Source organism: Molothrus aeneus, chromosome 2 (assembly GCF_037042795.1).
Source record: "Molothrus aeneus isolate 106 chromosome 2, BPBGC_Maene_1.0, whole genome shotgun sequence".
NCBI classification, from domain to species: Eukaryota; Metazoa; Chordata; class Aves; order Passeriformes; family Icteridae; genus Molothrus; species Molothrus aeneus.
Window position 1 is genome coordinate 40,109,457 of NC_089647.1, and position 25,589 is coordinate 40,135,045.

The 25,589-nt window shown below is 37.8% G+C and overlaps 1 protein-coding gene across 1 annotated transcript in view; it reads right to left on the bottom strand.

Moving 5' to 3' along the window:
• The window catches only part of TRPC6 (transient receptor potential cation channel subfamily C member 6), a 79,378-nt gene that overhangs the window by 15,402 nt on the left and 38,387 nt on the right, over positions 1 to 25,589 (bottom strand). Inside the window, exons 2-6 of the mRNA XM_066570623.1 lie at positions 15,897 to 16,671; positions 7,857 to 8,042; positions 5,429 to 5,593; positions 3,425 to 3,638; positions 1,375 to 1,602 (exon numbers count right to left, since the gene is read on the bottom strand). Of these exons, the coding sequence (XP_066426720.1) occupies positions 1,375 to 1,602; positions 3,425 to 3,638; positions 5,429 to 5,593; positions 7,857 to 8,042; positions 15,897 to 16,671 (1,568 nt within the window). The remainder of the gene's footprint in view (positions 1 to 1,374; positions 1,603 to 3,424; positions 3,639 to 5,428; positions 5,594 to 7,856; positions 8,043 to 15,896; positions 16,672 to 25,589) is intronic.

The window sequence follows — 25,589 nt, forward strand, 5'->3', positions numbered from 1 at the left end:
GTTCTGCTTTTCTGCAGTCTGGATAGTGTGAAAATGCAACCTTTTCAGAAACAGTATCTGAAGCACAGAATAAAGACAGAAACTGATGCAATTTAGTATCTAGAGAAAAATATCTAATAATGGTAAGTGAGATGTGGTGGTATTGAGAGTGAACACAAGTCAGCAGTGCTTAATTTTTTCCCCATTTGGGCAAAATACCTTCTAGGACTTCCCAAATATCCCAAGCAAGTTTCTTAACATTTTTATCTTTTACTGGTAAAGAGCAAGGATTGAAAAATATTAAAGAAATATAATAGAGTCTCTGAGCAAATAATATATAAAAGATATATTGGTTTTCTGGCAAAATAGGTTTATGAACTTCCTGCACCGCATTGCTCAGTTCTGTCGCTGCATTACAATACATTCCATTCAAAGCTGCACCACCACAGACTGGTTTGCAGGACAGTATTGTATAATTGAACAGATTAAAATTATCTAGAAAAGGGGTGGGTGACAGTGAATTTATTTTGATATTAGTTCATTTCAGTGCTGTCTAGAACAGTCTACAAAAAGATGTACCAACACAGCCAGGGGACTGATGATCAATAGTGGAATCGTAGAAACATAGAATATGCTGAGTCAGAAGGGACCCATGAGGATCAGTCATTGAGTCCAGCTCCTGGCCCTGTGCAAGACTATCTCCAGCAGTCACACCATGTGCCTGAGAGTGTTGTCCAAATGCTTCTTGATCTCAGACAGGCTGGTGCTATGACCACTTCCCTGGGGAGCCTGTTCCAGTGTCTGACCACCCTCTGGGTGAAGAACCTTTTCCTGATATCCAGCCTAAACTTCCCCTGACACAGCTTCAGGACTTTCCCTTGAGTTCTGTCGCTGGTCACCACAGAGAAGAGATCAGTGCCTGCCCCTCCTCTTCCCCTCACAAGGAAGCTGCAGACTGCAGTGGGGTCTCCCTTCAGCTTCCTCCTCTCCAGGCTGAACACACCAAGTGACCTCAGCTGCTTCTCATATGACTGCCCCTGAAGGCCCTTCACTATCGTCATTGCCCTCTTTTGGACACTTTCCCATAGTTTAATGTCTTTTTTATGCTGTGGCACCCAGAGCTGCCCCCAGCACTGGAGGTGAGGCTGCCCCAGAGCAGAGCAGAGCAGGACAATCCCCTCCCTTGCCCAGCTGGCCATGCTGTGCCTGATGCCCCCAGGACAGGGTTGCCCTCCTGGCTGCCGAGGCACTCCTGGCTCATGTTCAACCTGCCATAAAGATAAAGAAGAGAAGCAGTGGGAATGTCTTCAGTACTACATTGTGAAACTATGGTATTGGAGACTAATTAAAAGAAAATCAGTTTGTTTTGGCCCAATAATTGTGCAATCAACTCACCCAAGGTGTAGTATTTTATGTTGGGCTCCAGTGTTGGACTTGTCAGATCTTTCATATTTGCATCAACGATGTTCTGTGCTCTGGATGCATGCCAAAATGCCATAAACCTTGCTATAAACGATGCTGCAAAAATTGCTAACATACCAAAATCAAGCATATTCCATAACTCAAACAGGTATTCCTTTGGACCTTGAGACCAAATTTCTTTACATTCAGACCATATCATGCCTGTGTAAGAGAGAACAGAGAAAACAGTGTGTTCTTAATTCTTCATGCTTGTGTTATATTTTTATTATATATAACATAAATATAGTAGAAATAATATGTTTATAAAATATATTTATATTATATTAAATATAATATAAATAATATATTTATATTTTTATTATATATAGGACATGACTTTGGTTGCAGTCAAATTCAAAACTATTTTGATCAGTAGGAGTTCAAACACAAAATTAAATCCTTGGACCTACAAATTTATATATACATTCCAAGACTTCTTTCTCATCTGAGTAATAATTAGTCTTTCAGACTGCTTTTTCCTGTAAAACTACAAAAGCTTTCCAAGAGAGGAATGGGATGTGAGCCTTACCATCTGTTACAGACACAGAATGAGACGAGAAGAGCAGAAATGCAGCGGTGGTAGAGCTAAAGCATAACTCAAAATTTCTTATTTGCCATTTCCCTGGCTACATGTCTCTTTTACACATGTGACAAATGATCATGAAAGTAAGACTCAGACCTAATTCTTCTTCAATAGGACAAAGGTATCTGTCAGATTCCTAACTACTGTCCCTTAGTAATAAAATGAAAGTACATTATCAGCTTATGACAGCTTTTTTTATTGTGAAAATCCTTTTTTCTTTTCAAGGTAAAAATTATGTAATTATGAAGTAAAATTCTAAAGAATTAATAACTGAATGGAATAATGTCACTAATTTTTACACTTATCAAATTGAAAGCACTTTTCATCATTTTCAGGTAAGGACAATAATAATGTCAATTACAGTAGCTAAATTCAATGTCACATCAGTATGCATGAATCAATTTTTTATAAACTGTCTTACGCATGAAAGTGATAAAAAATAGATTAAATTAGTGAAGTAGAACTTAAAATTGAGAATTTATTATTTACTTCTTTATTATCAGATGAAAATATTGATGTTTATAGACTTTGAAAACCTAAGTGCTATATTATTCCTAAAATACAAAATTATAATAGTTTATAAATAGCTTTACAATTAAATAAATAAATACTGCCAAGGTCTTTTAAAGCTATAATCAGTTGGTATACAAATTTCAATCACAATGAGATCATAAAAGCAAAAGACTTTAAATGCATAAGCTCTTCAATGGGTAGCTTGAATTTAGCTCTCACTTTTTACTGACATAATTAACAAGCAGATCCTTAAAATATTTGGACATCTAAACCCCACTGGACTAAAAGGTAGAAAGTAAGAAACTGACAGCTAATATATTTTGGAAGGTCTGGGCTCAAGTTCTGATGCTGAAGAGTTCTACATCACCAAGTTGAATGGGTCAGCTCAGAGTACTGCTCATAGAACTCATTTCATCCTGTGTTGGGATGGAAAAAATCTACCACCAAATCTTTGGGGATCTATACTCTTCTCTTTCATCACTAATATATTCATCTAAACACTATTAGTTCTGGAGGCATGCTTGCAAAGTAAGAGATTAAGAGACAACTGGACACAAATAAATCTTGTCTCATCATGTAAAAATCTTTCCTCCTGGAAATTCACACTGGGACTCAACCACCCAAAAACTGGTAGACACTTTGCTTTGATATTCATAAAACTGAATTAATTAATCTTCAGATAATAGAGGTTTCACCTAAATACTTAGTCTGTATGTTTGTGATCAACTAGACATATGAATCCTGCTGCCATCTAATAAAAAACACAAGGCCCACGTGGGAATGCAGACAGCTGAATAAACTCCCTTTGTTGCAATTTTTACACAAAGCGTTGAAAGGAAAGGGTTCAGCTTCACTTGTAATCATAGCAATTTAAGCAAAAATTTTTACCTACTACCCAAGAAATAATAAGCATCTCCATCCATGAGAAACAGGATGTCTTCATCCTAAAAAGCTGTTTTACGTTGTCTGTTGTTTCATTGGGTCGGAGTTTGGTGCCATCAAACCTGTCAGCTGCATTCATGACAAGCAGACCAAGAAAAATGGTGAAAGAAGCTGCATGGGCTACAAACTTCATGAATGGTCCACGCATTATCCTCCCCAGCTGCAAAAGAGATCAACAAACACAAGGATATTGCACTGACTGATTCCAAATAAAATGTATATAAAAAGAGCAGTAACACAGATAATCATATATTTCAATAATACAAAGAAACAAATATCTGAAAACGTTTGTATACTGTGATGCCCTGTTGACAGTCATCTTTACAAGTTTCTACTGATTTGCTATTTTCAGAGGAATAATCCATCAGTTTCACTGTTAGGATATCAGCAATAGATTAAAAGTGAAACTGAAATGAAAAATAAAAAATATATATTTTAACTCAGTGATTTGAAATAATACTGTAATTATTTTGTGTCATTTTTGTCTATTACAAATAATCAAGAAAAAATCTATTACAGCTGTTGAATTTTTTAATACTAGCTAGCTTCATTGTGAGGCAAGACAGAAAATAAGATTTTGACACACTTACTAAAAGCATTATCATTATGAGTGAATTATGAAGAAAAGAATTCCTTTTCCTGACTGATGTGATACTCAATTTAGCACAGTTATTTGCAGTTTTCCCAACTTATTTTCTTTTTTTAAAAAAGTTGTGACACCTCAAAAGGTTGTATTTGTAGTTCTGTAGAGTCTTAATTTCCTCCTGACTTGTACAAAGGAAAAGTTCTCAGCTTTGTAAACACTATGAACAACTTAAAAAATAGTTTAGCGCAACACTTAAAAACCTGAAAGCTCCATACAAACTCACATGAGTTGAACTTCTGGCAATTTTTTATTTTTGAGAGTGCCTATATTAAAAGTCTTAGCTTATCCACTTAGTTGGCAGCTCCAGAAAGTACTTTTTAATTTTAGACTGACTGCATTTGCATATGCCAAATAAATTATTGAAGGAAAATAACAAGAAGGTAAGTCACTGCTACTGCACAAATTCAATTACTGAAATGTGTTGTATCTCAAGGCGTTTTAAGAGAAAACTCTTCATAAAACCCCTAGTCATAATACCAAAAAGTGAAAATAATGCAATTGATTTTTATTGTCTAGATTGAAAGACATGAAAAAAAATTGGCAAAACATAAAAGGCTACAGAGTTCAACCTGCTAGAATTGTGATCTCGTACTGCAACATGTTGAATAATCCTTATAGGAGGCCATTTGTCCCTCTAACATACTTTCAAGGGAAATTTTCCATTAGTGTCCACTCAAAAGGGAACTGTCCACTCACTGGCCAACTGAAACAGGGATTCAACAGAAAGCTCAGTGAGGTCAAAAACTGCAACCCATCTTTATTGGAAAGGTTTTCCATACTATATATAACCCAAACCAGATATATGGGTAGCACCTAATCCCAGACAGAGCATTCCAAGTGAATGCAGGGCAGGTTGTGCAACTGCTTTTAAGACCTCACAAAATATGATGAATACTAGCACTGTCTTGACTTTTATAGAGTTATTTTTGATAATGAAAAAGACAATGTCCTTTGAAGCAACTGGAATCAACCCACAGCTTGAGCTTAGTTTATATCTGAATCAATGGAAAATGAGTATCCTCTGCATCTGCCTGCTAAGGCAAGAACTAAATGAAAAACTGTTTGACTGGTTTATAAAGCAGGATTTCCTCAATGTAAAACTTGGTTGACCATTTTAACTTAGTTTCCTTCATATTGCAATTAACACAACACATTTACTTGTCTTAATTATAATTGCCTGAACGTGCAACCTTGCAGCCATTCCACTCCAACATGGCTTTAAAACAACATGTTTCTGAAGTGCTATCAGGAATTTACAGGCTGAGGAGTTATTAGGAGGCCCTGACAGGGCTTCCCAGGCTGACCTTACTGCAAGGAGCAATCCAATAGGCCATGGAGAGGAAGGGCAGTCCGACCGCAACCGCAAGGACAACCAGAAACTTCACTGCCATCGTCTGCTGCCGCAAACCCGACAGATTCTCGTACCAGATAGAGAGGAGCTGCTGCTGGCAGTTTGGATGTGCTACAAACTAATTAAAAAAAAAAGACCACAAAAATGATACTGCTTTCAGAATAACTTCCCTTAAAATACAGCCATAGGAAGTGGATTAAGAATGCTGGAATTGTGAAAATGCAGCTTAAATTCAAAGGAGCATTAACAGGGGCATCAGAAAATCTATTTTGATAAGCCAAATCTCCCAGCAAACATGCATGTTGCCATCAGCAAGAAATACTTTAAATTAAAAACTTATTTATTAACACTATGTTCCATCATAAACTATTAATTTCATCTAAGGTTAATTTATCTGGGCAAACTCTATATGTTTCTGACATTTATAATTTTAATTTTACTGCTTCAGAAATTAAAACACCTTGAGTCTTCTGTTCTGCAAAAATTGCTATGTAATCTTCACTTAGGAAAGAAATAATACATCCTATTTTCACATAATTACACAGAAAATACCATTTTTTTCAGCTGGCATGAGAAAACAGCTGTCACATTTGCAGGAAATCAGATAAGGATTACTTATAACTTGGTTCTGGAACCATTTGGACAAACTGCAAAACTGAGAAGTCTGTCCTATAAGGCTCTTTGTGTCCTCTGGACAGTATAAGAAGCATCTTACAAAGGTAGATGTTAAAAATTGTAGATTCTTGTGCACTGTACATTTTAAAATCCAAATCTATAAATAAAATCAAAATTTATTTGAATGTAGTGGTTTTTCTAGATCCTTTCTCTATACTTAAAAGATGACTGGCTGAAGGTACAAGAAATGTCTTTATTGAGGTAAGAGAAAGTGTTGAAAGAAAGTTCATATGTGCAGAAGCACTAAGACTCACAGTATGAAGGACCCAACCTCAATGTAATCTGTTCTCTTCAAAAGCTGTTTCAGCTCTCTTTAGTGACTGTAGCTTGGAAGTGTTTTGCAGGTTGTGCTCATATACTGGTTCAGCCGAAAGGGTTTTTTGTCTTTCCTTCCCTTCATGAACACATAAATACAACCTCTCACATATAAATTTGTGTGTGTCCCCCAGGCATGTTAACTCAACTTCTGTAAAAATTTAGGGTATCATGCTTTGGAAGTATACCTTTTATCTGTGTCTTCTTGATCTTTGGTTGTACAAACTTCACCACACAAATCATTTCTCCCTGGTTGACACAAGTCACCTAGAATTTTACAACCTATATTATCCAAGACAAGTTTCCTGGGAAATTCCAATGTTTATGCAGTTACAAACTCAGCTGGCTTACTGAGCACTGTTCAGATGGAGAACAGAGTATTAAACTGTCAGTAGAAATGAAAGCAAGCAAAGAAGGGACAAAAATTCCTGTAGTTGGCACTGCCAAAAGCCTGCTTTCTCCTGACCTCAGAACCACAGTTCTAATATTCCTAGGTTGTTCCTCTGATCCCTCTGTACAGACACAGACACAGTTTCTGTGAGACATGCAATTTCTCCAGGCTTTCTCAAATTCTTGAGAAAGACACAACAGCTTGACAAAAATCTGTGTCATTTCTTATTATGTAGTGCACTAGGACTGATGTACTGTTTTTAGCTTTTATTAGATCTTACATTTTTCCAGGCTTCAGAAGTAGTGCAAAATTTTTCCATCTTTTTTCTTTAAAAAACAGATTTAAAATAAAAATATATATCAAAAACTTTTGTACATAGCTGTCGCAGACATCTTTCATGAAAAATCCTTTCTTAGGATTTTTCCTTGTGAGAAGCTGCAGTTTCAGCAACCAAAAGTAAACAATGGTTATCTGCTGCTGTGGAATGCAAAAGGTAGACCCGTGATTGGTCTCCTGTGGGTGTTTGGATTTCCTGACCACTCATGGCAGAGCTGGCTCTTGCTCTGTCTGAGACACAGATCTTTGTTATTCCTTCTTGTCTATTCTTAGCTTAGCTAGCTTCTGAAGAAACCTTTTCCTTTCTATTTCTTTTTAGTATAGTCTTAATGTAACATATAAAATAATAAATCAAGCCTTCTGATCATGGAGTCAACATTCTCGTCTCTTCTTCACCCTGAAAACCCTTGTGACCACGGTCACACATAGCTACACATTGTTTTAAGAGTCATTTGCTCTCATGCTTATTGTGACCAGTATTCACCTTAAATATCTGCCTCTTGTTTATATTGCAAGCAAGGATTCTTTAGATTGTAAAACCACTATGCCCAAAGGGCCCAAACATTCATTTCAGTGTCACAGGCTACCAAAACATAAAATTTAACAAAAGCATAATTTTATACCACCATCATGACGTGCCTGTTTGATCAACAGAATTGCTTACTTTTTTAACTTCGTACTTGATGGCGAGTTTTAAGCGGCTGAGGCTGGGACGACCATGCTCTCCATTACTATGGCTCATCTCCACATCACCATTCAGAATAGCTTCCACTTCTTCTGTATTTCTGCACAAATCAAGCAGTCCAACTACAAAATCTTTGCATTGCATAGACAGTTTCTTGTAATCATTCTAGAAAAGAGAAGCAGAAAGAAAAAAATCTTGGTGTTTAGATCCAACAAGAGAGAAGCAATTCTGCATTCCACCTACACCTCTGTGAATGTGAATAGCTTCTTTGCATCTTGTTACTCCTTTTTTCTCCTAAATGTTCAAGGAATGCGGTTCATCTCACCTTGGTTGTCTTGTACATCTACATTATCAATTTTCCCACCCGAGTCACTTGTCTAGACATGCTTTAGAGGAAATTAAAGTAGAAAAAAAAAACCAAAACACTTTCAGAAACATCGTATGACACATTTTAATGACCAGTTCAAGTTGAGATGTATAGCAGAGGGGAAATTTTTCTATTCGCTGTTGCAGAAGTTTAGAAAAGATGTAGAAAATTGCACTGTAGAGATTTCAATTGGCCAAGATGAGCATCCTAAGCAGGATACATCTAAAGAAATGCCCAACCATCTTCCGAAATGCAGAAATATAGTGAAATTTCTAATGCCTAGAATTATTCTTGTAAACTTTGTCTTTCCCCTTTTCCAACATCTATTCTAGGTTGCAAAGACAAGGTTTGCTGTTCTCCAGCAACACTGCTACCAGTGATACAGCTTGTGTGGTGACACTACATCTCTGACTGCAGCTCTGCTCTGGCTCAAGGACCTCTCAAGAGACTTCAGCACATGGACCAAAATGTTGCTCTGCAACTGCAGTTTCAGTTGCTTATTGCTTTAGCTAACAAGTGTTGTCCTTGGGCACTGTTTTCCAAAAGACCTAAGTCAAAACAGAAAGCGGTATTTTAATCATTGCAATCTGCAGTTCATTAACCACTCCTTACATGCAGCTGTGTTTGGACCATAAAAGTTGGATATAGCTGGGAATTAGGTATAGATGTGTATCTAAAGCTAAAAAAAATCTCACAAGAGATTTAGGCACACACCTGTCAAAAACTTCTGCTATTTTTTGATTTCTGCTCATTTTAATGTCTTAAAAAGATGAAATACTGTAGAATTTTTTCCTAAATGAAAGAATGGAAGAAACTTCCCACCACCTCACACCATGCAGGACTGCTCATGTAGTCTCTGTGGCATGTTCAAGGTAATTTTCTACAAATGCTTTATTACACAGACACATTTCCCCCTCTTCCAGTCTCTGCTTAAGGGTATTTCTTCTACCCTTACTCTTGAGTTAGCCCTTTCTCTTTAAATACTTCCTTCATACTAACCACCATCCAATGCATCCAATACTTCATCCTAGAAGAGAATGAGCATACAGGATACCCTAATTTCTTTGCTGAGGGTGTACTTCATGCATCTTTGTGCTTTATTACGCACAACACTACAATAAAAGTTTATTACTTGGATATATTAAAGGATTGCATCCAAGTTTTACACTTCACTTTGCTTAGATGGATGCAAACATTCACAGACAAATATTTACAGACATCTACATAAAACTGCTAGTGATTTATTTTTTTAATAATATAACATAAATAAGGTAACTCAGATCTCTTATAAGAGCAAAAGGCACTTCATTCAATGCCATTTACCTACAAAGACAACAGAAGCTAAATACTAAAAGTAGTAATTTCCTTTCATTCTGAATAATTTATTATTGCATTATTTGTTTTCTCTCCATTCAATGAATAACAGGAGATTTTAACCAAAATCCTGACTTCTGACACTACAGAAAGACTTTTTTGAGAGTAATATTTCACCTTCTGTTTGGCTTTCATTTTTCTGCAGAATCTAAGATTCACTATTCAGTATTTTTAACACATTAATTTTCTCTTCCAAATGAAAGGAAAATTAGCCATTTCAAATTCACAGATAAAGGAGAAACATAGAGGCAACTACCCACCTATGATTAGGTACTAATTCTTCCAAACTGATATTTGACCCTTGAGTACCAATATAAAAAACCAAGTAACTTTCAGTAAACATATGAACAATATAATTTGGCCTTCATAAGAACTTATGAAGCATTGTAATATATTAGTATGTGTATTTTTTCTGGTAGAAGATTGGTACATACATCCACACTCATACACACTCTCCGTAAGTATTTTCCAGCTTAAGTGACTGACACCAGCTTAAGTGACTGACATGGAGTTTCAAAACTGTATGTGAGGAGACCTTTACTCTACAGGGAATTATCTCTTCTGAATTTAGGTTTGTACACAGTACTACAGTATATTATCATGCATTATCATGCTAATGCACCCTGTAAATTCATCCATAAAATCCACCAGTTTATTTTCTCTTCTGCAAATGCAATAAAACATTTCCCCCTTCCATGAAATACTGCCACAGCTGTGACCAGTGATGGTAGCCAAGATGAAAAGTTCTCGGCAGTCAGGTTATGGCAAACAACTGCTCAACTGGGAAATTGAGCATTGCCCATCACTGCCTCCTCCTCTGCTGTGTCATAGGCAAAGTCAGCTGAAGGCAGAACAAAAAATGAAATGACAGCAGAAATGATTGATACACTTTTCAATGTGTCTCTGTATACACACAAATAAAGGTCCCCCTCCCTGGGTCTCACATGTCTCCTACCATTTATGTGAGCCAAGGGAGTGGGGCAATTTGTTTGGCTTAATTTATTTTCAAAAATGGACAAAGGCATGGATAATGAGTTCTCCTTTACTGCATGTTGTAAATGTAGTGATTTTTTAAAAAAGCCCATCCCTGAGAAACTTTAGATGGTAGTTAGAAACTAATTTACAGTTGGAGGCTCTAAAAAGAATCAGCACTGAATTCTGCAGTAAAGCATGTATGCTTTATTCTCTGCATGTGACAACACTGGCTCAGGGCTCCTCAGCAGTTTAGGAAAAAAACAAATTGTGCCAAATTTCACAAATTTCTTCCCAAGGATGAGGGAGAAGTACTAGCTGCTCCCACCTGCAGAAGGGAGGTGACGCAGCACTGTGGGGGATGAGGAACTAGGGAACAATGCTGGTGGCAGAGGAGTGAGAGTAGCACTGCTGAGAGGAGTCACCTGCCCTTAACGTGCCAGACTGTCTTGGGGTGCCAAGTAAGGGAGCAAGCAGGCTCTTGTCACTCTGAAAACCTCAGCTGACCATGGCCTGCTTTACCTCTGACCATGCACAGGAGACCACAGCCAGGAGAGCATCACTACAGCTGTATCTCCCAAAGAAAGAGCCTTTTTTCACACAGTCCCCCGTGACCAGTCACAGGCTCCTGCTGTCCCCCAGACTGTGCCTGGGATTAGAATGCTCTCAGCATGCAGGACGACAATGAACCACATGGATGGGATGGAGCAGTGCTCCAGACCATGTCCTGGCTCTGCTCAGTGAACCGTAAAGGACAAGATCAGAAATATGGATACTGCTGTACTAGAACTTAGGATTTTAAAGTGGGATGTAATGTTGAATTTAGGTGTCACAGCAGATAGCTAAATACATTACTTCCCTTTCAAAGGTGGCCCTTATGCCTTCAGTGCTTCACTCCTTCTCTAACAAGTGATGTTACTTTTCTTTAGGAAAGCTGATAACTGCTGTAGTGAAGATGGGGGTCCCATTTCTGTAATAGGGGTTGTATAAATGAAAAAATAAAGAAAACAAAAAAAAACCCCAAAACCCCCTAGATAATTAGATTTTGAGAGGATTGAATTGAATTTTGCTTCTCATCAGAAAAGCAAATTCGGATGATTTTATTAGGGGGATTACTGTACAGCAAACAGTAATATATCTATGTTTAACTTAAAAACACATTTTCCATTTCATCCCTTTAAACAGTAAACCAGTCAGTTGCCATTATAGTTGCAGTGGACTTTATAAAAAATGCTAATCTTATCTATTTTGAACAGCACTGGGCCACAACCGTTCCCTCTCAAAACTTCAGGCCACATCTCTGCAGGACAACATTTGTCATATATCATCTACATCTTTATGTGTATAGTAAATATATTAGCTCTTAGGTGGGCAAACCACTGAGATGACAGAAAACATGAACACTATCTCCAAAAATAAAAATATTCTATATAATATCAAACTTAGTAAAGCTGCACACTAAGCCGTGTCCTGCACATGTGCTGAAGCAATCCCAAGTGCATGCATGGGCTGGGCAGAGAACAGATCAAGAAAAACCATGGGAAGCAGGACTGGGAGTGCTGTGGATGAAAAACTCAACATGAGGCAGCAATGTCAGACTGCAGCCTGAAGAGTCAACTGTGTCCTGGGCTGCATCCAGAGCAGTGTGAGCAGCAGGGCCAGGGAGGGGATTCTGCCCCTCTGCTTTGCTCAGACCCCACCTGCAGGGCTGCATCAGCTCTGGAGCCCCCAATATAAAAAAGAGGTTGACTTGTTGGAGCAGGTCCAGAGGAGGCCAGCAAAGGCAATCAGAGGGCTGGAGCACCTCTCCCATGCAGGCAGGCTGAGACAACTGCGGCTGTTCAGCCTGGAGAAGATGAGGCTCCAGTGCGACCTTACAGAACCTTCCAGTACCTAAAGGGGCTCCAAGAGAGCTGGAGAGGGACTTCAGAAAAAGGCCTGGCAGGACAGAACCAGAGCCAATGTCCTTAAGCTGAAGGAGTATAGGTTTAGACTACATATTAGGCAAAAATAGTGGTAAGGCACTGGAATAGGTTGTCCTTAAAGTACTTTCTATCCCTGGAGATGTTAAAGACCAGGCTGGATGGGGGTCTGAGTAACCTGGTCTAATGGAAGGTTCCCTGCCCTGGCAGTGGGGTTGGAACTAAATAATCTTTAAGGTCATTTACAATCTAAATCATTCTATGGTTCTATGACACAAAACTAAATTAAATGGTCTTCAGAAATACCTGAAGATGACAGAATTATTTAGGAAGCTTGAATTACCTATTTGTTTGGGACAGAAATATTTCTACACTGTGCTTTACACATCTGTCCAGTTATTCTTCCTTCAGAAGTAATCTACTTCTTTCTGACTTTATGCCTAATAAAGTATTTTTCTCCAAAACACTCTTAAATACTGCAACACTTTTAATACCTGCAACAAAATGCAAAATGCATGTAATGCTGGATAACACTACTGCATAGGTTTGTAGAAAGAAAGGGGTTTATTCCAGAGAATAATGGTTTCCCCCGACTGTGGCATTTCCTATTTTGTATGAATCACAGTTTCATGGCCAGTGTTCTCTCTAATATTAGATGAGAGAAGCAATTTATAGGACAGTCATAAAACAACCAGCATCACAGTTTAGCACTGATCCTTCCAATTGCCTCTGAGGAAGACCTGGAAATTATCTGTGTCACTGGCTGCTGTAGGCAACCACTTGAAAGTTTCCCTGCTACAATACCCTATCAGCACTATCAAACAGGTGACCTAAAATGGTGTGTTACCAGAAAGCTCAGTTTTAATTTAGGTAAGATTTGAAATATTTTAAATGGCTCAGGCTAACCCTAGGTGGAGCTAAAGATTTGCCATGTCCAGTGCCACAACCTATGCACTAAAAATATACTTGTTTTGATTACACTAACACATGTTAAGCATTTTTGCCAAACCCACACTTTTATGCAGTGACCACACTCTCCAAATAATTGTAACAAACTCCTGAAATAAAGCAAGGGTGACTTTTTTTTTTAGATTAATTGCAGCAACCAGGGATATAAGCTTGCAGAGTACACACAAGCCCAGACTCAGTAGAAATGACAGCCTCCATTTCTTGTAACTTTTACACACTTGTACTGCCTCCACTGAACTTAAGGCAGGGTATTTCGCAGTCAGGTCCCTGGCCTGTCTAGATATTGTAAACATCACTACTTATCAATAGTGTAAATGTCAGCTCTCATAAATTCAGTTATAAATGTACTTCACAGTCTTTAATATTTATCCAGAACCACTACATGGTTTTAGTATCTATAAAAACATTCCCAAAAGACCTTATGTTGCCAGCTGCCAGCTCCTGGTGAAACCTTAAATTATTGCAGAGTTAAATATCCACATTGCCTTGTGCTTGTCAGTGTTTCTATTCCACTCCACTCTACCCAAAGAGTATGCATATTCCCAGCAGAGCCTGGATGATTTATGCCCAGCAGTATGGAGCTGCTTTGTCTCTAATCTCCTGTTTCTGCTGAGGGACAGTATCCAAAATCTGTTAAAATTCTTTGTACAACACTACACTAGAAGTGAAGCTCTCATTTTACAGAGAGCAACTGACACAAAAGAGGAACTGTAAAAACAGAAGTCACCAAAGAAGGACCTCCTCATGGCACTTCTGGGCTGGCTGCAGAAGCTTTTTCTGTGACTCAGCCTACTTAGGTTCTCACCTGTGTGCTCCATTCCCTGCCTGGTGGTGCCATGGACAGGTACTGTCCTCTCACTCATCTCACTGATTGTGTTCTGTAGCATACATTGAAGGGCACCTCTTGCTGGCTGCTCCAGATAATGAGTTTATTTATCTTTATAATAATCTTAGCTTGTGTCACTCCAACTGTGGTAAAGGGATCTATACAGTTCCTACAAATCAGACATGCTATTTATCTCAACATAGCTGTGAACTCAACAGGCTGTGCTTATGGTTTATGAAAAACGATTTTTAGCTCTGTTCTAAATTTACTCTGCTTTAAGTTAATCAAGTCCTTTTGTTGCCATCAGCAGCTGCTAAAGAGAAAAAAGTATGTGGTTTCAATACTCTTCCCTGAACTGCACAGGAAATCAGTGGATGAAATCTCAGCCCACTGAGGTCTTAAAGGTTTCTGCCAGGGACTTCATGGGGCAGATATTCATTCTCTGCAATAATCTCAAATGGTCCTCCCAGCATTTTGGTTTTTTCTCCTTACCTCCAATTTCAGCAGTTCAGCTGCTGTTTTTAAGATCACCTTATACATTCTTCTTCCTTATTTTCCCTCTCCAATAAATATTTCAGCTTCTTATAATAGACTGGTGCCACCTATGAGCACAAGTCCAGGGGAATTAATTCAGAACTGCAGCACCTCAGCTCAGGTTGGCTGAGTAGAGACAGGTTCACAGTTTTGTGAACTGTACCACTGCCAAGATTATTCTTAAATATTGATCATGATAACTTCAAACACTTGCTAACACAATGTTGGAAATTATTCTGTTACAGCTTTGGAAGGATGTTGATCTCCTGCTAGTGAAGTCTATAGAGCTCTGTCACAGAAGCATCTGCTTTTGACAGGATCCCATGAGGCAAACGCATGCTAAATGATTTTAGCTAACCCAGGTCATAAATAACATTGGCAATGCTTGCACAAGGCCTGACTTTGCGTTTACTGACAGATAAAACCTTATATTCTTACTCTTTCACTCATGCTTCAAGAGTCTCAACTACTAATATTTTTTTCCAAAAACATCCACGTATGAAATACAAAAATTTCTATTTAACACTGAAAAAGCCTTTTAACTCTACAGAGTTTACATATAACTAAGCACAAAAAAGTAAGAAAGAGGAAGAAGTGAACAGAAATACTAGAATAGCGCATTAAAAAAGGAGGACATCTATTTAGAATCCTCCTCATGGAGGAATGCAATACACTGTAAGTATGAAAGCTTCAAGTCCAAATACAAGAAACTAAAGAGAATGCATGAGGGTTTGATAGAATCATGCAACTTATCTGACATAAGTGACTAAAATGTACCACTTTAGACTCCTCTTTCCCTGCCCTAGACCAGCTTCAGCCATGAGTTTGAAGGGCCTCCTTCACTCTCCTACCTGACAGGAAGTAGAAAATTAGTTCATTGGTACATTCTACATAAGCAGCATGAATTACAATCGGCACACGGCAATAAGACATTCACAAAGATTTAAATCTTCCACTCAGTAAAAAACTGTATCTTTCTCCACATTATATTGCTGATTTATGAAGGATAAAGTTTGCCGTTCCGTGTCTGCCAGAATCAGCGTCCCTCTACTCACCTTGAACTCTTTTTCAATGTTGGCAAGCACGGCCAGCTCATTGCTGAGCTCTAAGGCAGTCATGACCGGGTCTTCACTGGACAAAGACAGGTAGGCAGGGCTGGCCAGACCTTTGTAGGCATTGATCCTGGACCTAGAATGGCTGAAAGAGTCATGCTTTTGTTTCTGGTTGCACTCACTGCACTTGCAGAAGTAGTCGTGCGGCCTGTCGATGCGGGCTCCCTTGCGCAGCAGGGTGTGCACGATCTCGTACTCGTGGCAGTGAGCCGCCAGGATGATGGGCGTCACGTCGTGCGAGAACCGCGTGCCGTCCTCGTCGTACGCGTAGAAGTCATCGTGCTGCAGCTCCGACTGGCTGGGACTCAGAGCCAGCCTCTTGCCCTCGGCGAACGCGGGGTGGCTCAGGATGGCCTCCACTATCCGAACGTAGCCCTTGCTAATGGCCAGCAGCAAGGCGTCCCCCACCCGGGCCAGGTTCTCCTTCTTCAGCAGCAGCTCGGTGATCTCCAGGTGCTCATTGGCCACTGCCAGCTGCAAGGCGTTCTGCCCCATGTAGTCCACGCAGTTGACATTGAGCGAGGGACATTCCTCCAGCATTTTGCGAACCACCGGGATATTGCCATACTCAGCGGCGTCCAGGAAGCGCTCCTCCTCCAGGGAAAGGCTGGTGGAGCGGTCATTGAACATGTAGGCTGGCCCCCGGCTGGCCTGCCTCCTGCCCTTCTCCCGCAGAATGGTCTGTCGCCGCAGGGCCAGTCTGTTCTCGTTACCCCGGCTGTGTGCACACAGAGAAATTGTTAGTTCTTCCTTATGCAAGGACATTTTGAATAATAATTAATAAAAATATTCTAGTTCTTTATCTGCTGTGTATTTTGAATGCAGCAGGGACACCAGAAACCCTGTATTTGATGCATTTCGTAACCACTGTTACTACACAACCTGAGAATCAGTAGACAGCTACATTTTATTTCAACAAGAAGAAAAAGCTGTCATCAATCATCATCTAAAACTACACTTTTTTTCCTTATTTTATCCTCCCAGCTCAGATTGAGAATAAGCCACAGTGTGAAAGAAGTCAGCAGTCATGGGATAGGAAATGAGGGATTGCTCAGGATAACAGGGCACACAAAGATGAAAATGTCTAAACTCCCTTCTGCTTCACAAAAGCAGCCAGGCTGACTTCCCTTGCTCTTCTTACTCTCTCTACTTCAGCAACCATCTAACTTATATTTTGGCTCTGGTTTCTCCTCTGCACCCTGCTGTTGTTTTTCTGACATCTATAATGGAGTGCTCAGGCATTAACTGAATCTGGACAAGATAAAAGCACATCAAATACATTGAATGGCATCTCTTACATCCCATCTCCACCATTCTTTTCATTATTGCAGTTCATAATCTTAATATGCTAGTTATTCCTTCACTCAGTGCTTGCCAACAAATCCTGCTAATTCTTGATTCATGATAGCTCTGAAATGTTGTCCAGTCTGCTACTACTGAAATCCTCAGCCATTTACAACCATAATATTAAATACCTCATTAATAATTATTTAGTCATTATTATAAAGTGAGCATGGCAAACTTAAGTTTTCTGAGAAATGTTACAAAATATGCTACATTCTCTTTAAAAATAAGGAAATCTAATTAACTAATTCAATCTTATTTTTTCAGTCTATTAAGATTTATAAATAAAATTGCAAATAATTTTCTCTTCTAGAATTACTCTGCTAAACTACTTAATATTCCCCACGACTTCATCTTTTTTCTTTATTGAATAATAGCTTAATTATTCTTTACATACATATGCTCAAATACACTTTACTACATTCAGTATTTCCCACAAAAAATAACCATAAGCAATATTTTATTCATTAAATATTAATGAATATGAATTTAAGTTTCAGTAAAAAAAATTAGTCCTCTGTGATTCAAAATTTCTTCACCATAAGTAACATTACAAAGTACTATTTATTCTAGGTTGTTTAGATTTAGCTTTAGTATAAATTTCCTTTCTGCTTCTTGTCTTCTATGTTCTAGAGATAAAGTCTTCTGCAGCACTGGAAATACTTGAAATTGCCAAAGTCTTAAATATAAAAGGACCAATTTTCTGCAAGATAATAATAGGTATGGAATGTGGAATATATCACAACTGACAACAGTAACTATTAATTATAATTATTAGTTTCATTATTTGATATTTTTAATAAATAGTTATTCAGAATTGCAAGTAGGGAAGCACTAAATATTTAAATCAAGCAAAGAAATGTTTAGTTTTATGTTTAAATTCATTTCAGAAGCAAACTTTTTTCCTAGTGATAAACGCAAATCCTATGAACTGAGAAATGTAGCTCTGAAAAAAAGCTATATAAGCTTTATTTTATATTTATCCTAGTTTTCCTGTGTATATGTTGAATTTTGTAAGCTTACTATATTTTCACAGTGCAGTGTGTTCCTGTGACATCAGATTTGTAGAAAGTCTGAAAAGCAGTGCAAAGTTTTCATATACATTTTTTATTGATTTGTTCTTTTATACCACAGAAGGTCCTTAGCAGTGTGAGGGGTTACCTACATTTAAGGTAAACTGACCTGGGCTTCAATTTAACCAACCAGACACAAAGTCCTGAGACCTGGCATCCAAGGGTGCAGAGGGATAAATCATGGCAAGGTTGCTCTCTACCATCTTTGAAGTGCACCAAGTTTTCCAACTTTCTTAGCTCCACATTGGCTTCTCAGTTTTGAGTAAACTGATTATTTAAATGCAGTAGTTCACTATCTATCTTGAACTGCTTCTTTCTTCGGTGCAGCAGCCAATTACTGTTGAATATAATTCAATTAATTTATACTGAAGTTATTTCACAGTAGGACAGAATCATTTAGGTTGGAACAGACCTCCTATATCATCAAGTCCAATCTTTTACTCATCACTACTTTGTCAACCTGACCAAAGCACTAAGTATCAAGCACCAAATGACTGCACCACCTCCCTGGGCACTCCTTTCCTTTACAACCCTTTCCATGAAGAAATTCTTCCTGATGTCCAACTTAATCCTCCTCTGAACAGATTATAGACAGATAAAAAATTCAACCCACAAAAAAAATGGAACATATTTTTTAAACTTCTTCCAAATAACAAAGACGTGTTCAATGTAGACTAAAATCTTAGTTAATTTGTCAATAACATCATTGATATAAAATATGTATCTTTATGTGCCCTGCAAAACTAACCCAGTATAAAATTATTTTTCTAGTATTTGATCCTTGAACAAGGAAATAGACCCTTCAACAGAATCTTGGTCATTATTTTTTCAGCATCAGCTTCAGCAGTCTGGGGTGATTAACTGATCCAATATAATGCTTGTGGGGACAGATCTTAATGTTGAAAACAGGCAAAGGAAGTATTGAGTACCTCAGCCTTACCTGGGTCCTTTGTTACTGGATCCACCAGCATAATCAGTCTGTGGTGGTGAACTGACACAGCCCACAAGCCAAAAACTGCTGTTCATTAAACACTTCCTCTTCCATCTTTCAAATAAGGGAAAGATATTCTATTTCTATTCTAGCAAAACATTCAGTATGGTTTATCAAAGCAAAGGGTAATCATTGCAGTGAAGAATACTTTGAATTAGTGTCTTTGTCTAGTACCACTTCCTCTTTCCTTCCCTGCATTTAGAAGAAAATCATTGCTTAAATGGGATATTAAACACATACACTCCTTATACAGTAGCTCATCAACTGAATTAGAACCTATTATAGAATGAAATAGAATTTATTTTTATTGTTTGCTGGCCTGTACCACATGTCTGATGCAGATCTCTAGAATCTCAATGTAACCAATTGCTCCTGCATCAATGCATTTCATATGTATGAAATGAATGTCCTGGTTTGTCCATTTGCATCTACAGTTAATTAAATTTAAGCATCTGTCATTAAAACTGGTTCTTGCAGTACAAGGCTGTAAGTATGTTTAATTGCAACACAGAAAGCTGAATTTTCTGTTTTATTATTTCTGCTTAACTAGATAGAGAAGGAAACATTACTTCAGGAGTTTGTTTAGAAATGTGTAAGACACTTGATTGCCTCTAAGCACAGGGAAAGGAATTTGGCAATCCAGAAGGGTATGTTCAGTCTTGTTTTAGTCTGACGTTCTTACATTTATTTTACACTCAATAAGTTCCTTCCAGTTCATTTTTTCTTAAATAGATGTTTGTGTCATAGTACTGGCCACATAAATCTTAAAGCCACTTGAAACCTCATCCTTCTCAGACTGTAACTGTTGGTTGCAAGACATTTCCTGAGTGTACTTTGGAGAAATGCAGTCTAATGTACCATACTCATTACTCCTTAGTACTGAAGAACCAGTATGATCAAGGCTGGAATATTATCATCATTTTTGATATCATATTACAGGAAGGAGTTCTACAAAATTAGAAATTAAATGCAAGAGAGCAACAAAGGTCACACAGTCTCTACCATATCTTCCACTTAAAGCATAGTAAGATTGATTTTGTGAATTATAGAGGATGGTACTCCACTCATCTCACTTTCACTATAGGATCAGCAGAATTCTAGTAGAAATTAGTAATTTTTATCTTCTCTGTAGATAAAGGAGAGACATTTCTCCTACCTACGTTATAAGTGGAGAACCTATATTTTTCCATTGTTTCCAAGAGAATGCCAGCAGATTAGGTGAGAGGCCTCCTTTAATGCATAGAATTTAACAGGAGTACAGACCACAGAAGGATGATGGAGTAAAGTCCCTTACAAGTACAGGTATCACCTCAAACACTTCCCATTAAAATATCAGACTGTCTTGAAGGAAAAGGCTGTCTTGCTGAAATTTTATTGTCTGTCACTAATCACACGGAAAGACTGATCTTGAATTTGACTGTTGTAGTACTCAGAAACATTGACTTAATTTTCAGCCTAAATTTAAAAATCACCAATTTAGATCTATTTTACTCAAACTAAGTATCACTTTTCCTTACAGTAGTCCCCTGCAAAACATGAACTCATAGCAATCATATCTCCTCTCAACCTTCATCTTGCTGAGTGAAGCTCCTCTAATTTCCTGCTACATCCATGAGGTTCCGTCTGCCACAGGACAAAACCCATCTTGAGTACACCTTCCTAAACTTAAAATACAGTAATCCCTTATGTCAGTGTTTGTAGTAAAATGATTAGACACCTTTTTTGGTGCAGTACATCTTTGGCTATCTCTCAGGTGCATTTACATCCAAGAAATCATTTTTAGGCACTATGGTTTCTCTAGTGAGGCAGAATTCTGCTTTTGCTGACTTTCCTTAATCAGGTCTCTGACAATGAGTTTTTTATGAAGTGAAAGAACTATGCTGAAAGATCTGATTTTGACCCTCAACTCCCTTTGAGGATATGAACTGTCATTATAAAGAGTTGTGAAGCTGGGAAAGCTTGGCCATGGGAAACAACTGTGAGTATCCACAGCATTTGAATCCAAAATAAAATGTTTTGTAAGAAATTCTGCAATATCTGCTAGAAATTGAACAAGCTGGTATAGTGACAGGTTAAAGTCCTCATCTTCCTTTACTCACTTAAAAGAGCTTATAATACTTTAGAATTACCTTATAAGAGTAATCTCTTAATGCATTTAAACTTAAGGCTTGGCTTTCCTTCAAAAGTTTTTAACCTTTAGAAGAAGACTGACATCTCAAGAAATTAGAACAAATTAAACTCAAAAAATCCAACTTTGCTACTATCTTCAGGACCATGCTTTAGTAAGATACTGCACTGAAGTCCCTGACCTGCATATCTGAATATAAAACCAGACATAATGCCTGCTGTTCTCATGAAAAGAAAATATATGTGTACTCATGTACACTGCTAGCAATGCAAATCTACAGGCTGGAAACACGTAAGGAAAAAAGGAGGCTGACACTTCTGGCAGTATCCTAAAGAAAAAAAAAAGTCATAGACACAAATGCTCTCAGAGCAAACTAAATGGAGAAAGTTGTGCTGACACACTAGTTTAATCACAAACTCCTCAATCTTGTGAAGCTCAAAAATTCTGAAAATTGTCCAATCACTGTGACAATAGTTTCCACTGTTTGTTCAAAGTCAAGTATGCAGCTGAAACAAGGTTGAAACCATCAGTAATCATTTCTGAACCAACTCTGTAAGGAAGCTTCCAGAAAACTTTGAAGGCTGTGAGCCTATTTTTACAAAGAGAAGAAAATAGCTAAACTAAATCAATCATTTTCAAATTTAATTCTCTTATGCTATTGGTAAACTGTCAATAAGTAGCAATTAGCTAGGAGATCAGATAGGAAGTAATACCAAACAAAATCATCAGCACCAAACACCCAATAATAAATCAGCTCAAAACTATCCAATTATTTGGATTTGGATGTTCTGTTCTTCTACAGTCTTTTATCATACTTCTATATAAAAAATTAAAAAATATATGCAGTACATAACATAATAGCATATATAATCTGCCAAACATATTTTATAAAATTATATATTGATATACATAAAATAATAGCAGCATATATAAAATTAAATAATATAAACTCCATCTAACTAGAGATAGGATGGGAGCTTAGACAGAGACATGGTGTGAACCTCTATATGATACCATGCTAAGGGACAGAAAATGACAGGCTGTAGAAAGCAAGATTAAATTGAAATTCTAAACGTAAAGATGGTAAACATCTTGAAACAAGTATCTGAACCTTGGGTTTTCCATCTTTTGGCATGAGGATCCAAGGTTCCTCCATAACCCTTAGGAGCTGGTGGTGAATTGTAAGTGAGCTGGGGCTGAAAAACACTGTACATAACAACCCAAAACCACCTGTGGACATGTACTATAAAGCTTACAAATAATCAGTGATAGTGACTGTCTTAGAAGTAAGAAAACCCCACAATGAACAACCCTTAAGTATTTAATTTTATAGCAGATGAAAGGTACAAGAAAGAGTATTTTTACTTTTGTGGGGTTTTTATCAGAAGATGTGCATGTAACACACAGTATGAAATATAAAATCTTTTAAGACTTTTATTTGAAATTTTGGTGAAAATTGATTTGCCTTCTGCAACTGTCCCAGAGGTCTTTATTAGACCTGGACTGTCAAAGCTTTCTTGTTTACAGACTGCTGAGAAGTGTTTTCCCCAAGCTGATTGTGTTGTGCAAATGCTTTTGTACAGGAGCAGTTAAAAACAATTATGTTTTAGAGGGTGTTTCATCAGTCACAGTTTGTGAACCTGGAAGGGTAATAGTCTGACAAACACTTTCTTCAGGAAATAACAAAAGGTTTTTCTTTCTCTCCTGAAAAGTAGTTTAGTGGCTATCTAATGGATGATGGAGAGAAAACACGCAAAATAAGGCAAACAACCAGTTCTCAGGCTCCTTATTTAATTTGTCATTCATTAACCCTAATTTTTACCCTTGGCTGAGTAATAAACCAGTGGTTTATTATTGATGAATTAGCTTCCAACCTCTAAAATGGGAATGACAAGTAAACAGAAGCATTTAGGGAAATGATTGGGAAAACAATGTCTGAATAAAAAATGGCCTAAGGAGAAAAAGTAGCCTGGAAAGCTGTAACCGAGTCAGCTTACAGATTTATCAGGAACAACACACAAAAGGTTATAGCACTCAGATTGCTTGAAGCTTTTAAAGAGGGGTGTGAGATTTAAATTCTTCCTCAAAAGAAAAAAAAGAGAGAAGAGTGCTTTACCAGCCCAGAGGCTTTTATACATCACAATTGCAAAGCAAAGCAAACAGATTCACTGCATATTCTGAATTTGAAGGGACTCACAAGGATTACTGAGTCCAGCTCTGATGTAAATAGCCCATATGAGGAATAAATCCATAACCTTGGTGTTACTAGTACCATGCTCTGACACCCCAACTAAGCTAACCTCAAGCCTAGGTTGGTAAGGCGTAACCTAGGCCTTACCTAACCTAGGTAAGCCTAGGATGGTTAGGCAAGGCAGATGACATGAAGAAATGGGTTGAGACCGCTTAGTATGGAGTGTCAAAAGATATCATCCTTTTCTTTGAGGATTACTATCATTTTAAGGTTTAAAAGACTTATAGTCATCTGGATTGTGCAGGTCTGAACATTGAGGTGTACCCGAGCACATTCTTAATTTCATTCTGTCTGCTGAAGACATTTGACAATAAACTTACAATAAAATTTTTAAAGCCTAATTTTAGTGTCATTACTGAAAAACTGAATTCCTACTTTCCAGTAGCTGATCTTGCTCAGAATGTCTAGCTACGTCTGCAAAACTAGTTCCTCTCTGTGTAACACCTGCTCAGACATTTTTCCTCACCTGTAAAAAATGTTGAATGCATTCACCCTTTAAAACACAGTTTAATTAAAGTTCAATTGCCTATTTTCACAGCTTATTTGATCAATGTGCAACCTCAACTCTGAGGTTTTTTAAAGATAGGAAATATTTATTTTTCTGTACTGTTTCTTGCAGAAGGTGGCAAAGAATACTGGTGTGTGCCCACCAGTAAACACTTTATTAAGCTTGGCACTTGATAACACCACTGTTCTCCTCTATACCCAGCATCTAATAAAAAATACAGGATTCCACATTCCTTACATGATTTTCAGGAAGTTCCTCTTGGTGCCTACTCAGTAAGTTAGTTACATCCTCTGCCCTTCTGGAGACAGACCATCCAAAGTTCACTTGCTTAAGAATAGTAAAACAAAGATCAAAGAGTCTTAATAATTCAAATTAAAGCGTGCATTTTATCTTCTGGACTGAGGATAAAAAGGAAAATTAGAAGACATGAAATATAAAGCATGACTTTAGCATAGTTTTATCAGCTAGCTACTTTGCTAATTTGTGGCTTTTATATGAATACCTGAATTACATCACAGTCTTCATTGTCACATCTTTATAGAGGTATTTCACTTGCATATGCCATATCCTGTTAAATTCTGTATTCCTACAGTCTTACGCAAATAATTCTTAATTTCTGAAGGTTTCTATGTGGCTTTGTATTTGGGGCTTAAACAAAGTATATAGGTCTATTTGAGCTTGCATGTTTTGTAAAATGTAATGTCTTATGCCTTGTTCACTCCCCAGTAACCTGGCCATGCCTAACTTTGTCACTGCAGCTGACAGTCCTTGTTGAGGTTCCTTCTGATAGCCCTGAAACCACCTCCCCTTTCAGAAACTCCATTTTCTGCTCAAGTGCTTGCTTTCCATTTCAAGGCACACCTTTTGCAGAGCTATCAGTACTGTACAGTGCAGCTGCCTGCCAGCAGCTCTGGTGAGTTATGGCTTTCATTACTCACCTCACAGAGAGATGACTGTCAGGAAGACCACTGTAGACAACAATTGTCAGGAGCCTGCTTGCCTCAAGCAAGCTTCTCCTCTCCACTAAGTATCACTGGCCTTTCTGTCTTAATAAGCCACTGCAGTTAGCAATTTAAGAATGCCAGGTCTGACTTTATCTGAGATGGCAATTTAAGAACCATTTGTTTATCTAGATAGGAGCCCCCTGAAAAAGTACCTCCAGTTCATATCAGAGTCACCACTGAAGTTTCCATAACTCTCATATCATTATTAGTATCTTAAGACTACTCTGGATGATTTGTAGACTAAATCACTGAAGCTAACAGGTCATGGTTTTTTAAAATGAGGCTAAAACTTTGTTCAGTTAGAAGGATCACAATCGATACAGCAGCTGTAACACAA